The 15,413-nt window shown below is 51.3% G+C and overlaps 1 protein-coding gene across 4 annotated transcripts in view; it reads right to left on the bottom strand.

Moving 5' to 3' along the window:
* Positions 1–1,937: 1,937 nt before the first annotated feature.
* The window catches only part of LUC7L (LUC7 like), a 37,269-nt gene continuing 23,793 nt past the window's right edge, over positions 1,938–15,413 (bottom strand). For 2 of the 4 annotated variants that reach the window (XM_032327636.1, XM_032327638.1), the window contains 5 exons: positions 11,844–12,020; positions 8,164–8,252; positions 3,817–3,846; positions 3,079–3,246; positions 1,938–2,284 (listed from right to left, as the gene is read on the bottom strand). In XM_032327636.1, coding sequence (XP_032183527.1) covers positions 2,143–2,284; positions 3,079–3,246; positions 3,817–3,846; positions 8,164–8,252; positions 11,844–12,020 — 606 coding nt within the window. In that variant the 3' untranslated portion in view covers positions 1,938–2,142. Of the gene's footprint in view, positions 2,285–3,041; positions 3,247–3,816; positions 3,847–8,163; positions 8,253–11,843; positions 12,021–15,413 lie in introns of all 4 variants that reach the window. The other 2 variants (XM_032327637.1, XM_032327639.1) reach the window with 1 other exon arrangement.

Below are 15,413 nucleotides of genomic sequence, written 5' to 3'. Positions count from 1 at the left end.
GGCCCCAGAAGTCCCACTCGCTGTGGCTCAGGACCCCTCCTCCAGCACAGCCTGGGGCCTCCATGCAGTTAGGAGAGGCCACAGCCCACACCAGGAGCTGGTCACTGCGTCCTCCTCCATTGGACAGGTGTGTGTCGGGGGGGGCGGAGGATGTCCGTGAACAGCGTCTGGGAGGGACCGAGGACCCCCACACAGCTGGGAGCCTGGACTCCACCATGATGTGAGCCCCTGAGGATCTGCTCCTGTTGGCCTGACCCCTGCGAACCCCCTCGGGGACTGCAAGTGCCTCCCGACCTGTGTCCCTGCTTCTCTCTCCATAAACAAGTATTTCCCATACTTCTGTATTCTTCAGGACTCAGAGTAGGGTGGTGAACCCTCTGGCCCCAGCCCCCTTATGATTTATGGACGCTTTCCTCTAGGCACGGTCCACCACACCCCTCCACCCGGTCCAGAGCTCTGCTCTGCTGGAACCCAATCGGGGCAAGCTATGGGGTCCTTGGAGAGCTGAGCACAGCCTCCACCAGTCCAAACTCCTCCTCTGCACCCGCCCAGGGCCCAGGCCCAGGCCCAGGCCCAGGCCCATGTGTGCACTACACTCCCACACACTCGAAGCCCTTGAGGCTCAGGGGCCTAGGGTGTGTCAGGGCCAGGCGGCTGCCTCCAGCACCAAGGCTGGAAGAGGCCAGCCCAAGAGCTCAAGCCCACCTGCTCCCAGGCAGACTGCGGACCTCGCAGGTGTGGGGGAGCAGGCGCAGCACCAGGCACCCTACAACTGTCTCGACTTCAGCCTTACCTTTGCGGCCCACACCTCATTACTACCAAGTCCACAGATGGCTTCACTCTGCCTTTTCAAAACCACTCCTCCGCAGATGGTGGTGACGGCTGCACAACACACGAACACACTTAAAAATGGTTGAGATGCGGAGTTCTGTGTATGTTACTAGTTTCTTTTGTCTTTTTTCAAGTCCCCCTCCAGGAGATGAGGGATGGAGGCGGGAGGTCCTGTCGTCCTGGCTCCCGGCTGTGCACCCTCCCGCTCCCTGACGGGGCTCAGCCCGTTTCCTGAAGGCCACAGCCCGGCAGCAGAGCCGTCAGGCACCCACGATCCCAGGCCTCATCCCCTTCGCCCCTCCCCTCCTCAGGACCACCCTTAACCCACTCATGGCTTTCAACTCCTTGCATTTACCTCCCACACTCTAGAGGACACACCTCTCAACTAGTGTGTGGTCTGCACAAGCTACCAAGCAGCTGTTGACCCTTGACAGCAACGCCCTCACCCTGCCTGCCATGAGCAGAGTATACTCCAGCGAGGCCCCTGCCTCCTGCCTCAGCCCCGGGCCCCAGACAAGGGCCGTGGGAAGGACACCCTGACGACACCCGGCCAGGGGACATCTGTAGGGCAGGAGCACCCACTACCTGCACATCTCGCCCCGGGCCCCAGACAAGGGCCGTGGGAAGGACACCCCGACGACACCCAGCCAGGGGACACCTGTAGGGCAGGAGCACCCACTACCCGCACATCTCCCGAGGAGAGGCCAGATTCTGGCAGTGGAGCCCAGGGCAGGACTACTGGCCACAGTATGGTGCTGGTGTTCACATGGAGAAGAGATCGGTTACCCTTTCCAGAAGGGCTCACTCTGGGCTTAGAACATCTGAGAGCACAGGTACCACCACCAGGCTGGTTTGAGTCCAACTACCACCTGACCCCTGAGGACCGTGTGGCTGTCCCGTGGATGTTGTCCAAACACCTGTCTCTGTCCTTAGGTGACTCCCAAAGGGGGAGCTGCAGTGTGGCTCACCAGGGTCGGGCTGAGGCTGCCAACGGCAGACCAGGTGGGCGGCCCTTCCTAAAGCGGCGCGTGTGGAATGGGGCACCAGCTGGAAGGCCGCATGAGTCTCCAGGGCACAGAGGGACAGCAGAGACCCCACCGCAACCATAGGAGGCCGTCCATCAGATTTATTTATTCCTACTCAACATAACCCAGAACACAGGAGCAATTCTGTACATCTCTAGAACCCCACAGCTAGCTCCCAACAATAGAAACTGTAACTACAAAAGAGGAGTTGTATCCAGCAAATATAAAGGGTAACTTTAGGCTGTGTCCAATGTTCGTCAGACTATTTACAGGCCCGGATGTGGGTTCAGATCTCGCCAGCCTCCTTCTCCTCCGACCTCCGCGAAGCTGTCTTCCCGTTGGAGCTCTCCAGCCTCCAGTCAGCGGCCCCTCGCTCACTGCGCCCGTGCTCCCAGGACTCCTCCCTCGACGTCCGCTCTCTGGAGAACCTGGGAAAGGAGACACGAGGCTCAGAGGAGGCCGCATCCCCCTTCTGGCTGGCCCCTTGAGCACGGGAAACTTGGGAGCCTCAACATCGGGTCAGGGAAGGCCTTGACGGAGCACACCCGGGGAAGCCCTCAGAAGGCAGAGGGCAGAGAGGGCAGAGGGCAGCCGGCCACCCAGGGCCCAGGATGCTGCACGGGAGCGCTGAGGCAGCCACTCCAAAGTGCCATTTGCAAACATCTCTCCCAACGGGGTAGGCTTTTGCTGTAACGTGACCAGAGCAAGACCACAAAGCACCCATGTGGGGTACGACCCTTTTACAGACGCAGTGGAAGGCTGTCATCCAGCACACAAAGGTGCTCATGGTGTTTCCCTCAAAGTTGTGGGTCATTGTTTTCTGGGCTATTTTCCTTAAGAAAACCCCAGCAGAGGTAAGTAGGACCTGGTCAGGACACAGCTCTCAGGGGCTCTGTGTTCTGAGGGGACAGCAAGCGTGTGGCTGGTCACGAGGGAGCTGAGCCCATGTAACCACCTCTACACTTCTCAACTGTCCCAGCCCGGAATCCACCTGCTGCCCCCGCGCTTACAGGCCCCTATACGCTGGGCCCCATTCATGACTCCTCAAGGCTCCAACACTCAGCTGCACAGATGCCCCTTCAGGCTCCTGAACAAAAGCCCCAGACCCGTCCCTACCAGGTACGGCCAACAGGCCCCAACGACAGACCCCCAGAAGACCCTGGGAACACAAGAGAAGGGGCTCACTCCTGGTTGCAGCTACTGAAGGAGTCAGAGTAGTTACTTGTATTTCGCACTCCGGTCCCTGGAAGCCCGGCGGTGGCCCCGGCTGTGGCTCCGGGAACGGCTGCGGTGGCGCCGGTGTCTGTCTCGGGACCGGGATCGGGATGACTTTCGTCGCTCCCTGGAGGTAGATCTGGACCTCCTGCGACGCCGGTCCCGGGATCGTGACCTGCAGCAGAAAACCAGAAGGCTCTGAAGGCCGGGATGCCTCATCCCAACAGCCCTTCTCTGGGAGGAGCTTCTGCTGGATGCTGCAGTGGCACCTCCCCTTCCTTCCTACAAATTTACAACTGGGGTTCACAACAGTCCCATCAGTGCACAATTATGGCCTCCTCCCACTGATGCTTCCTGAAAACACCTGCCACGCCACAGGCCTCGCTAGTACCTTCTGACTCCCCCTCTCATTTACAGTGGGTCCCTCTCCTGCACTAACACCCCAACCAGCCTGACAACAGACAGACAGGGGCCTGAGCTTGGTCCCTCACCAGCCCTGCCCACCAGATAGCAAGTGTGAAGCTGTAGAAGTTAAGGAAAAAATGCATGAGGAGGAGCGCCGTGGGTGGTTCAGTCAGTTAAGTGACTCTTGGTTTCAGCTCAGGTTGTGACTTCAGGGTCATGAGACTGAGGTCCAGGAGAGGCCACACACACAGGGCAGCATCTGACTGGGACTCTCTCCCTCTCAGCTGTGTGTGCACTCTCTCCCTCTCAAATGAACATGTTAATGGATCTGGAAACCTACCTCCTTCGATCTCTGGTTCTGGATCCAGACCTAAAATGGAAAAGAAAAGGATGAACAATCTCCCCTGAACAGTGGTGCCCCGCAGCCTACAAGGCGAAGGAGTGCTGGCTTCCCACCGAGTCCTGTTGTTTTCTAGCAGCTCACGCACTCCCAGGCCCACAGCCCCAAGTGTCAAGGCTCTCGGTATGAGGCCAGCCCCCAGTCCCAGGGGTCAGAGGCTACACCCGGAGCTCAACAACAGACTCGCACAGCTACGCAGACCGTCACAGAGCAGATGCCAACAATGGGTAGGATCTAAAGTCACCAGAGGACACCACAGTTGAAGCAAAGCCTCGAGTTCCAGACATAAGTTCACTGCTCGGTGAGGGTGACATGACCTCCTTGGGAAATACACGATACATGGGTCCTCATTCTACACCCTATTCTACAGCAAAAACGGATAAGACCACCGGCACAATGTGTTGAGCCGGATGTGACAGAGATGTTCATGCATCTGAAGGGTGATCTGATAGGTTCTTAGAAAGCAGTTTTCCAACACTACTAATATTTACATGTTACATTTGTCTTAAAAAAAATTTTTTTAAGATTCTATTTATTTGACAGAGAGATCACAGGCAGGCAGAGAGAGAGGGGGAAGCAGGTTCCCTCCTGAGCACAGAGCCTGATGTGGGGCTCGATCCCAGGACCCCGGGATCATGACCTGAGCCAAAGGCAGAGGCTTTAACCCACTGGGCCACCCAGGTGCCCCTGTCCTAGAAATCCTAAGGAATTTTATAAACCACTGAAACATATCAAAATCAGGATGATCACTAAAGTACTCGTTCATTTATAGGGGCACCTGGATGGCTCAGTCAGTTAAGCTTCCCACTCTTTGTTTCAGCTCAGGTCATAATCTCAGGGTCCTAGGAATGACCCCGACATAAGGCTCTACCCGGTGGGGAGTCTGCTTGAGGATCTCTCTCCCTTTGTCCTCCCCCACCCTGTCTCTCTCAAATAAATGAAATCTTTAAAAAACAAAACAAGGGCACCTGGGAGGCTCAGCCAGTTGAGCATGTGCCTTCAGCTTGGGTCATGATCCCAAGGTACTGGGATTGAGCCCCACTTCGGGCTCCCTGCTTAGTGGAGAGCCTGCTTCTCCCCATCCTGCTCCCCCGGCTTGCGTTCTCTATCAAGTAAATAAAAATGGGGCACCTGGGTGGTTCAGTGGGTTAAGCATCTGCCTTCAGCTCAGGTCATGATCTCAGGGTCCTGGGATCAAGCCCCACATTGGGCTCTCTGCTCAGCAGGGAGCCTGCCTCCTCCTCTCTCTGCCTGCCTCTCTGCCTACTTGTGACCACTGTAAAATAAATAAATAAAATCTTAAAAAAAAAAAATGAATTTAGGGGCGCCTGGGTGGCTCGGTCTGTTAAGTCTGTCTGCCTTCGGCTCAGATCACGATCCCGTAGTCCCCACATCAGGCTCATTGCTCAGGAGAGAGCCTGCTTCCCCTTCTGCCTACAGCTCCTTCTGCTCGTGTACTTGTGCTAACAAATAAATAAATAAATGTAAATAAACTGCTATTAAAAAGGATAGGAAACAAAACCAAACACCAAGTATGGCTGCATTAAATCAGGAAACGTCTGCACGGCACAGGAGCCATCAAGACAAATGCGGCTCAGCAGTGGGAGAGGAGAGCAAGTGCAGGCTGAGCACCTGGTAAGGGTCAAGACCCAGATGTATCAAGGCCTGAGACCCCACAGAAAATCTACTCCGTTAAAAAGAGGGCAGAGGGGGCGGCTGGGTGGCTCAGTGGGTTAAGCCTCTGCCTTCGGCTCAGATCATGATCTTTGGGTCTTGGGATCGAGCCCCACATCGGGCTCTCTGCTCGGCAGGGAGCCTGCTTCTTCCCTCTCTCTGACTGCCTCTCTGCCTGTCAAATAAATAAATAAATAAATAAAATCTTAAAAAAAAAAAAAAAGGCAGAGGATCTTGGGACATGGGGGACTCAGTCGGTTAAGGGTCTTCAGCTCATGTCATGATTTTGGGGTTCTGCATCAGGCTCTCTGCTCAGCGAGGAGAGCAGAGAGCTGCGTGTTTGGCTCCCTGCTAAGCTGGGACTCTGCTTCTCCCTCTCCCTCTGCCCCCAGCTTATACTTCTCTCTCTTGCTCTCCCTCAAATAAATAAATAAAATCTTTAAAAAAATTTTAAAGAAATAAATAAGAGGGGCGCCTGGGTGGCTCAGTGAGTTAAAGCCTCTGCCTTCGGCTCAGGTCATGATCTCAGGGTCCTGGGATCGAGCCCCGCATTGGGCTCTCGGCTCAGCGGGGAGCCTGCTTCCCTCTCTCTCTCTCTCTCTCTCTGCCTACTTGTGATCTCTGTCAAATAAATAAATAAAATCTTTAAAAAAAATTTTAAAAAGGAAATAAATAAGAAATAAAAAGGTAAAGGATCCAAACTTTTTTTCTTTTTAAAGATTTTATTTATTTATTTGACAGAGAAAGATCACAAGTAGGCAGAGAGGCAGGCAGAGAGAGAGGGAAGCAGGCTCCTCGCTGAGCAGAGAGCCCGATGCAGAACTCGATCCCAGGACCCTGAGATCATGACCTGAGCCGAAGGGAGAGGCTTTAACCCACTGAGCCACCCAAGCGCCCCCAAACTTTTTTTGTAAAAGAGAACACACAGGTGGCTGACAGGAACATGAAAAGATGCTCCACATCCCTCATCACAAGGGAAACTCAAAGCAAAACCACAGTGGGGTATAATGGCCTCACATCTGTTAGAGAAGCAACAAGAAATAACCAACACAACCACAAAGAACAGGACAACAAACACGGGAAGAAGTAACAAGCGCGTGAGGACATGGGCAGAAGGAACCCTCGTGCACGGCTGGCGGGCAAGGGACCTACCAGAGCCGCTGTGGAGAACAGTGTGTAGGAGTCTCAAAAGGTCAGAACTAGAACTACCACACGGTCCCATGACCCTACTTCTGAGCATTTACCTAAGAAAATAAAAGCAGGTTCTTGAAAAGACCTCCACACCCCCACATTCACTGCATCATTATTTACAAGGGCCGAGACACGGAGACAACCCAGTTCCACCCACAGACGAATGTGAGGCACGTACACAGGGCAGCATTCCTCGGCCATGGAACAGGACACCCTGCCCTATGGGACAGCATGGACACACCACGAAGACATTGTGTTATGTAACATCAGTCACAGAGACACAAGTAACCTATGATCTTGGTGATATGCAGAATCTAAAAAACCCCAAGTTACAGATACAGAGAAGGAACAGGCTGGTGGTTGCCAGAGGCAGCAGGTAGGAACGGGCCAAGACGGTGAAGGGAGGGGAGAGGAAAAGGGCGGTTAAGGCACGTCACTGCAAGGGCACTGTGTCATCATCAAGGGCACTCCTGCTGCGGAAGGTCTCGGGGATGAGGCAAGGCTCCCACAGGGACCTGCACACGCACACACACCCCGCCACGGGAGTGGTCACTTCGTTGGAAAAAGGGACTTAGGTGTTTTGCTTAATACATTTTAAGACTGTCTGACTCTCTTTTGTTTTTGTTTGAATCTCTTTACAATCAAAATCTGTTAGGTCATTAAAGTAATGAAAAGAAACACAAAAAATTCAACAGTTATTTGTCATTTCTGAATTATATAGTAATTCTTCCAGGAAAGCCCAGCTTCTGGGCCTTTCAAGGATGGTGAGATCTCTCCCGACAGTGTGGTCCTGGCTCCAGCCTTCTCCCAGAACTCTGACCAGATGTCTCCCAAGCTTCTCCAACTGAATATGATCAGAGCCAAATTCCACCCCACCCCCCCGTCACCTCCTCAAAAGCCCTTTACACTGCTCCATCTTCTCCAACCCCCCAGTGGCAACTCCAGGCCAGAAACCCTGAGGCCCACTCTATTTCCCCTTTGTTTGCCTCACAAGCCCACACCAGCTGATCTGCTCCAGAGTCTGCTCAGACCGACGAACCTTCCCCGACGGACGTCCCCCCAGCCAGTGTGGCTGCGTGGACAGAGCACGCTCCGACCCCGGAGAGCCTCAGCTCCGGCCCGACTTGGCTGGGCGCCGCGCAGCCACGAGGCTGGTCAGGGCACAGCAGGCTCCTCTCCCGCTTCTTCTACAGCGCTGCCCTCCGCCTTCCCAGCTGCGAGGCAGGTGGCCTGAGCAGCGCACAGCCCCGGGCGACTGTCCACGCCACATGGCGCTCCCCCAGGCCGGCCCAAACCCCGCTCTTCTGAGCAGGCTGCATGTCGGCTTACTCGCGGGTCCGTGGCAGACCTCGATGGCTACACGCCAGACTGCAAGGAAGGAGCAGGGTTAGGGTTGGGGTGAGGTGTGCACTGTGGACTCACCTCCTGCTCAGGCGCTCCTCCCGCTCTCTCTCCTCTCTCCTCCGCAGTCGATCCTGGTTTCTCTTCTCCTGCTTTTCAGCCACAGTTTTCTACATGAGCAAAAGTTGGAAAATGAGAGGAGAAGCTATACCACTGAGTATTTATGGGGCGCCTGTGGGGCTCAGTTGTTAAGCGACTGCTTTAAGCTCAGGTCACGGTCTTAGGGTCCTGGGATGGAGCCCTGCGCTGCCTGCTCAAGGGAAGCCTGCTTCTCCCTCTCCTGTGCCCCGTGCTTGTGCTCCCTCTCTAGCTGTCTCTGTCAAATAAACAAAATCTTAAAGAAAAAAAAGCACGGGGACGACTGGGGGGCTCAGTCGTTAAGCGTCTACCTCCAGCTCAGTCATGATCTCAGGGCCCTGGGATCGAGTCCTGTATCGGGCTCCCTGCTCAGTGGGACGCCTGCTACTCCCTCTCCCACTCCCCCTGCTTGTGTTCTCTCTCTCTCTCTCTCTCTCTCTCTTCCCTGTCGAATAAATAAATCTTTAAAGAGAAAAAAGCACTTTTACATGATCTCAATATTAGTAATTTAGAAATCTAAAGGAAACTCTTAAGAAAAACATAATCACCTCTAAAACTTCTTAATGGAAAATACATGAAAATAATGCTACCATAGAAACTCACCTTGTAAGTTCAGTGACCAACTGCACACTCTAAGACGTGCTCTAGTTCTAAGTCACGGAAACTGATCTTTTGCTTCACACCAGTCCAGAACGTTAGTTTTTTACCGAAGGAGACTCCACACACGTTACGGTTACGGTGTGACCAACCATACCCTGCTGGCCAGGAGCAGCCCGTCCCTGGAGTGCTGAGCGCTCCAGTGGCTTTAGAGCCAGCCTCAGGGGACAGCAGGCCAGGGAAGGCAGACCGTGAGCTGGTGTTCTTTGGAATTTTATTATGAAGTCCTTGCTACACCCACCACGGAGCTCAAATGTACGGCCCCACAATCAAGAGTCACATGCTCGGGGCGCCTGGGTGGCTCAGTGAGTTAAAGCCTCTGCCTTCGGCTCAGGTCATGATCTCAGGGTCCTGGGATCGAGCCCCGCATCGGGCTCTCTGCTCAGCAGGGAGCCTGCTTCCTCCTCTCTCTCTGCCTGCCTCTCTTCCTACTTGTGATCTCTGTCTGTCAAATAAATTAAAAAAAGAAAATCTTAAAAAAAAAAAAAAAAAAAGAGTCACGTGCTCCACAGACAGAGCCAGCCAGGCGCACCCACCCCTGGCTTTCAGCACCAAGCTCAAAACCTGGCTCATCAGACCCGGCGGTGGACAGAGCAGAGAAGACAACACAGCAGACAGGGGAGCCTGGGGAAACTCCACTATGGGACACTGCTGACACAGCTGAGCTCAGAACACTAGCTCCACACCCCCACCCTCAACACCAACCCAAAGCCTCTTCATGCCCCCACTCCCTGCTGACAGAACGAAGCCCTAAGGGGGAGTAAAACAGGGCCAGGGAGACAAAGGGCCACCAGTCTTCTCGTGCTCATGAAGGCACAAAGGATAACGCCGCACCTCAGTGCAGACTGGAGCCAGGCCCCTGAACGAAGGGTATAGCAAGGACTGAGGGGAGAGGCCAGATGGCCCCCTCAAAGCACTCACGAGGTGCAAGAGCCCTCCTGTCTGGCCCCTTGGGCTCTCCAGCCCGCGTGTCACTTGCCCCGCCCCCAGCAGGCACACAGGACGGACACATGAAGGTTAAGGATGGGCATTTCAGCCCCTCGACTGAAGGGCTTCCTAAAGGGGAAGTGACTGAGCACAGGGCTGTGGTCTGGGATTAGCTCCTTTCCAAACACCTCTGCTTCCTTCCAGCCCTAAGTAAGAAGGCCTTGCCTTGCTACTGCCTTGGTGTGTGGCCTGGGGTGAGGACCTCTGGGACCGCGGTAAGCAAAGCCATCTGGGACCAGGGCCCAGAGCTCTCACCCTCCCGAATGTTCAGAGGTACACTTCTAGACATGTTTTCTGTTGTTAGTCTAATCGCCATTATCAAAATCTGTAATAGGCTTGGGTTGTCTGGATCAACTTTGTACCGCTCACTCTGCAAAGACAAAAGGCTACCTTCTAGATCTAGTTAATACTTAAATTCCTCACAGGCACCTGGCTGGCTCAGCCGGTAGAGCACGTGGCTCTTGATCTGGGCATTTAAAGTTGGAGCCCTTGTTGCGTGTAAAGATTACTGAAAAATAAAATCTTTAAAAAAACAAAAACAAAACCTTAAGTTCACACACATGCTCTTTCTCGCAAACCTTAAGTTCTTAAGGTTTCAGGGTATAATTTTTCAATATAGTCTCATTTCATTTGAAAAAATACATGTTAAAATAAAAGGCTTTCAGGTATAAAAAAAATATCAAAACAAAATGATGGTGTGATAGGAAATGGAAATACAATTTAAAGGAGAAATGGAAGGGCCTCCTGGGTGGTTTAGTCCATGAAGCGTCTGACTCCAGCTCAGGTCATGATCTCTGGGCTCTGGGCTCTGTGCTCAGTGGAGAGTCTACTTGGGATTCTCTCTTGATTCTCTCCCGTCCCTCCCCCTGCTCACACACATGCTCTTTCTCGCAAATAAATATATCTTTAAGAAAATCTATAATAAAGTGTATCACTTTTGAAAATTCTAGTGGGAGCACAGGAGCAAACTGTTTTAAGACCAGTGGCGGCCACCCCAGCTCCGCTCCCAGTGCCAAGTTTACCTCTCACCTACAGGAAACCCCTTTTCAAGTGCAGGGCTGTCCCCTGCCCTTTCAAAGGACACAAAAGGCCTCCACCTTCACTGTCATAGTGTCCTTGTCAGGTGCCATGTGTCTTTCCACCAAATCTCATGTGGCCGGAAGAAGACCTGCACAGCTCCCAGTAACCCATCCTAGTGGTCCCTACACAGCAAGGAGGGCTCTGCCAATCTGAAAAATAATTCAAAGTATTCGAAACATGCTCACCCTTCCCTCTAAGTATTCCACACCCAAGGTAAGTTTTAGAGTCTAACCCAGGAAACTGAGCCGCCTGAGGAAGAGACAAGGGTGGGCAGTTGTGGAGCAGTCCATCCAAGACGCCCCACCACGTTCTCGTCCTTCCAAGGAGGCTCAAAGGCAAGGGCCAGGCAGTGTGATCTGTCTAGCCTCACCGCTCTCACGCACACACCTCTGCCCAAGGAGAGACAAGACTACAGTTCTTCCCATCTCCAACCAAAAGTTATTTCAGGGGTGTGCAGAGCTTTGTGTACCAGAGGACTAAACTGTGTTTTTTTCCTGCAAACAAGTTCAAACTAAAGAAATAGGGTCCCTTCCCTTAGTTCGCATGTGAACGAAGTGACAAACTCTGAATATTTCACTATAAAATTCAAGACATATTCTTAGAAAAGATCAAAATAGTGGTGCCTAAGTGGCTCAACTAAGTGTCCAAAGTCACGTCACAATCCCAGGGTCCTGGGACTGAGCTCCACATTGGGCTCCCTGCTCAGCTAGGAGTCTGCTTGTCCTTCTGCACTCCCCTCCCCAATTTTTGCACACTCTCTCTCTAGTAAATAATTAAATCTTAAAAAAAAAAAAGAAAAAGAAAAAGAAAATAAGGTCAAAACACAAGGCTTTCTACAAGTTACTACAAAGCCAACACAAGACTGCCTGGGTTTTTCCAGAAACAACGTATTAACATACCCTCAACTGATCAAGCTTCTCTCTGATCTGAATGAACCCCAAGTGTAACTTGCCCCCGAAGTGGTCTGCAAGACGACGGTCATTGTCGTGGAGACCAAGGTAGGCCGAACAGACCTCACAGACACGCAGCTTCTGCTGTTGAAAACTGGATGCAGGCATGGAATTTCTGTATTCTTCCTGGAGAATGGGAACAAAGCAATGAAAATGAGGTACACAGAACCACAACTAAATATTCAACCCCCAAATGGAAATATTTGAGGGGACTATAGAGATAACTTTGAAATAAACTAAAACTCATCATTTACAAGCTTCAGATATTTGTAACTGACTCAATTTCCATCATTTATTACAAAATGAGCAATCATGATTTCAAAGCAGTAAGAAACGTTCAAGCTTCTCGGGACAAGCAGGAGGCTGTCTGCTCTCAGAGGCCAACAGGGAAGGCAGGCTTCAGGTACGTGCAGTGGAGACCTCTAGGAGGACCAGAGAACCAAGGGAGCCTCTTCAAAAGGGGCCTCCCAAAAAGACAAAGCACAAAAACCAACCCAAATAACCAAGCAAAATACACAACAGCCACTCATGGAGGTATTCCAAGGTCCAGAAAGCTGTATGCCAACTCTGCCCTGAAGGCTAAAATTTGGACCAAAAAATACATTATACACTCTCTTCAAAAAAGAGTATGTCCAACAAAACAGACTAAAACACACCTCTCTGGCAGCAACTCCAGTCAGAACAGATGTAATATAGAAGAAATGAAGTAAGATATGGTTCCTGATGCTGGTGCCAAAGTTAAAACATGCCTTTAAGAACCAGGTTTAAGCGGTGCCTGGGTGGCTCAGTTGGTTAAATGTCTGCCCTCGGCTCAGGCCATCATCCCAGGGTCCTGGGATCAAACCCCACATCAGGCTCCCTGCTCAGCAGAGAACCTGCTTCTCCCTCTCCCTGATGCTTGGCCTGCTTGTGCTGTCAAATAAATAAATAAAATCTTAAAAAAAAAAAAAAAAAAAAAAAGACCCAGATTTAAGAAATGCATTCCAGGGCACCTGGGTGGCTCAAACGTTAATGTTTAAGCATCCGTGTTCAGCTCAGGACATGATCTCCAAGTCCTCAGATCGAGCCCCACATCAGTCTTCTGGCTGGCTCAGTATGGAGTCTGCTTTACCCTCTCTCCCTCTGCTTGTGCTTGTCTTGTCCCTCTCCCAAATGAATAAACAAAATCTTAAAAAGAAACGCATTCTAGGGGTGTCTGGGTAGCTCAGTCAGGTGAGTGGCTGCCTTCAGCTCAGAACATGATCCCAGGATCCTGGGATCAATTCCCGCATTGGGATCCCCGCTTGGTGGAGAGCCTGCTTCCCCGTCTTTCTCTGCCTGTCACTCTGCCTACTGTGATCTTTCTCTGTCAAGTAAGTAAATAAAATATTTACTTATTTATTTTTAATTTGACAGACAGAGCTCACAAGTAGGCAGGGAAGTGTGGGGGGAAGCTGGCTCCCCACTGAGCAGAGAGCCCAATGCGGGAACTGATCCCAGGATCCTGGGATCATGACCTGAGCAGAAGGCAGAGGCTTTAACCCACTGAGCCACCCAGGCGTCCCAAATAAATAAAATCTTAAAAAAAAAAAAAAAGGAAAAAAAGAAACGCAGTCTAATAGTTACTGATCCTTATTTACAGGGATCTCCCATGTCTGGGTGGCTCAAGTGGTTAAGCACCTACTTTTACCTTGGGTTGCGATCCCAGGGTCCTGTGCTCAAATCCCCATCAGGCTCCTTGCTCAACAGGGGGCTTCCCCCTGCTTGTGTGTGGGCCCTCTGACAAAATCTTTTTTAAAAATTTAAAAAATAAAAAATAATTAACAAATAAAGGGATCTACCATTAATTCACACATTCAAAATTCCCTGGCAAAAGCAGATTAAAATAAGATACCAGGAAAGACATCAAAAACCAGGCACTCTGATACACCGCTGGCAGGAGACTGCACTGGTGCCACTAAAAGGGAGTGCACCTGAACTACCCCTGAAAGCCAGACAGGTGTGCGCCCCTTCCGGGAACTCTTCTGGGCGTCCGTTCTGGAACATGCTCATACGTGTGCCAGCCAACAAGCACAAGGACGCTGTCTGTGAAGACGAGAAACTACCAAGAACAGAGACCACCACCCAGACAGTCGCAGGTTCATGAAACACAATTCTGCAGCAACACACTGAAGGAAGTTGTATGCAGCATCAAGGAGAGACCTCACCAACAGTGGTGAGTCAACAATGAAAGCAAGACAGACAGACACAGCATTTCAGTGGGATTTTTTTTAAAGCACAAAGCACAAAAACATACCCATAACACACACCCACAACACACACACACACACACACACAGAGTTTATGGGCAGCACACACGTGTAATAAAGAATGAAGACAAGTGAATGCACACTAATGCCTGCCTCTGGGGAGGGATGGGAGGGGACTGGAGAGGGAAGCACTGGGAACCTGAATTTCTATTATGATGTGCCAAAGCTTTTATTAAAAAGAAAAAAAAAAAAAAAACTGAAAACTTTAGGGAAAATGGTAAATTCAGTGTGCCCATGAATATCTGTGATACTCTATCCCTTTCTGTAATTCTGAAACTTTTACTACCCTCTAATTTCTTTCAAAATAAACTCTCATTATACTGAATTAAAAAAAAAAAGTTTCAACAAGTTAAGTACTGTATGGCTCCATTTACGTAACATTCTTAACATGACCAGCATAGAGAGATGGAGGAGAGATTCATATCTGCCAAGGGTCAGAGAAGTGCATGTGGCTACCAAAGGGTCAGGAAGGGATTTTAGTGGTGAAGGATACTTCGTGACTGTCAACATCCTTTCTATTACGCTGTGCAATGGTTTTTCAAGATGGTATCTCCGGGGGAAACTGGATAAAGGTACATGGGATCTCTCAGTATCATTTCTTGAGACTACTGAACACCCTTGCTGCTGAGAGCACACAGGGACCCACAGGTTCCACACCACCACAGAGCAGAGTGGCGGAGGCCCCCCTGACACCAGCCTGTCTTGCGCAGTGGTTTTAAGGAAGTGGTGCTGTCTCCTTGGGGGCACGACCAGTGACGGGATGGAGGACACTGGCCAGGTTAAGGATGCTACGAATCCTGGGCATAAACAGCAGGCACCCCATATCCTGCTCCTGTCTGGGCCGTCTGCAGCAGCCACATGATGACCCCGTCATCTACAATCATTTACACCCACATACAGATCTCGCAGCCAGCCCAGGGACGGTGGGTGTCTGCTCTGCTGCTGGAAGCATGAAGGGCGGGGCCTCAGGCTGCACCAAGAAGCCAGAGCTTCCCTCCTGACTCTCTGGTCTTCCTGGTAGAGCAGCCAGCAACCCAAGGAGCCAACTCTGTTCCACACATAAATGCGTATTTCCTGTTTCAGGAGACAGGGCTTTAGATCCCATGATACAGATTTATATACATGATTTATATTTATAATAAGTGTGCAGGGATTTAAATCCTGTACAAAACGCAGAATTTAAATATAAACCCCATCTCCAGGAAATGGAACCACTCCATAAAACAGGGAA

The sequence above is a fragment of the Mustela erminea genome, chromosome 20, assembly GCF_009829155.1.
Source record: "Mustela erminea isolate mMusErm1 chromosome 20, mMusErm1.Pri, whole genome shotgun sequence".
NCBI lineage: Eukaryota > Metazoa > Chordata > Mammalia > Carnivora > Mustelidae > Mustela > Mustela erminea.
This window is presented reverse-complemented; position numbering and strand designations above follow the sequence as displayed.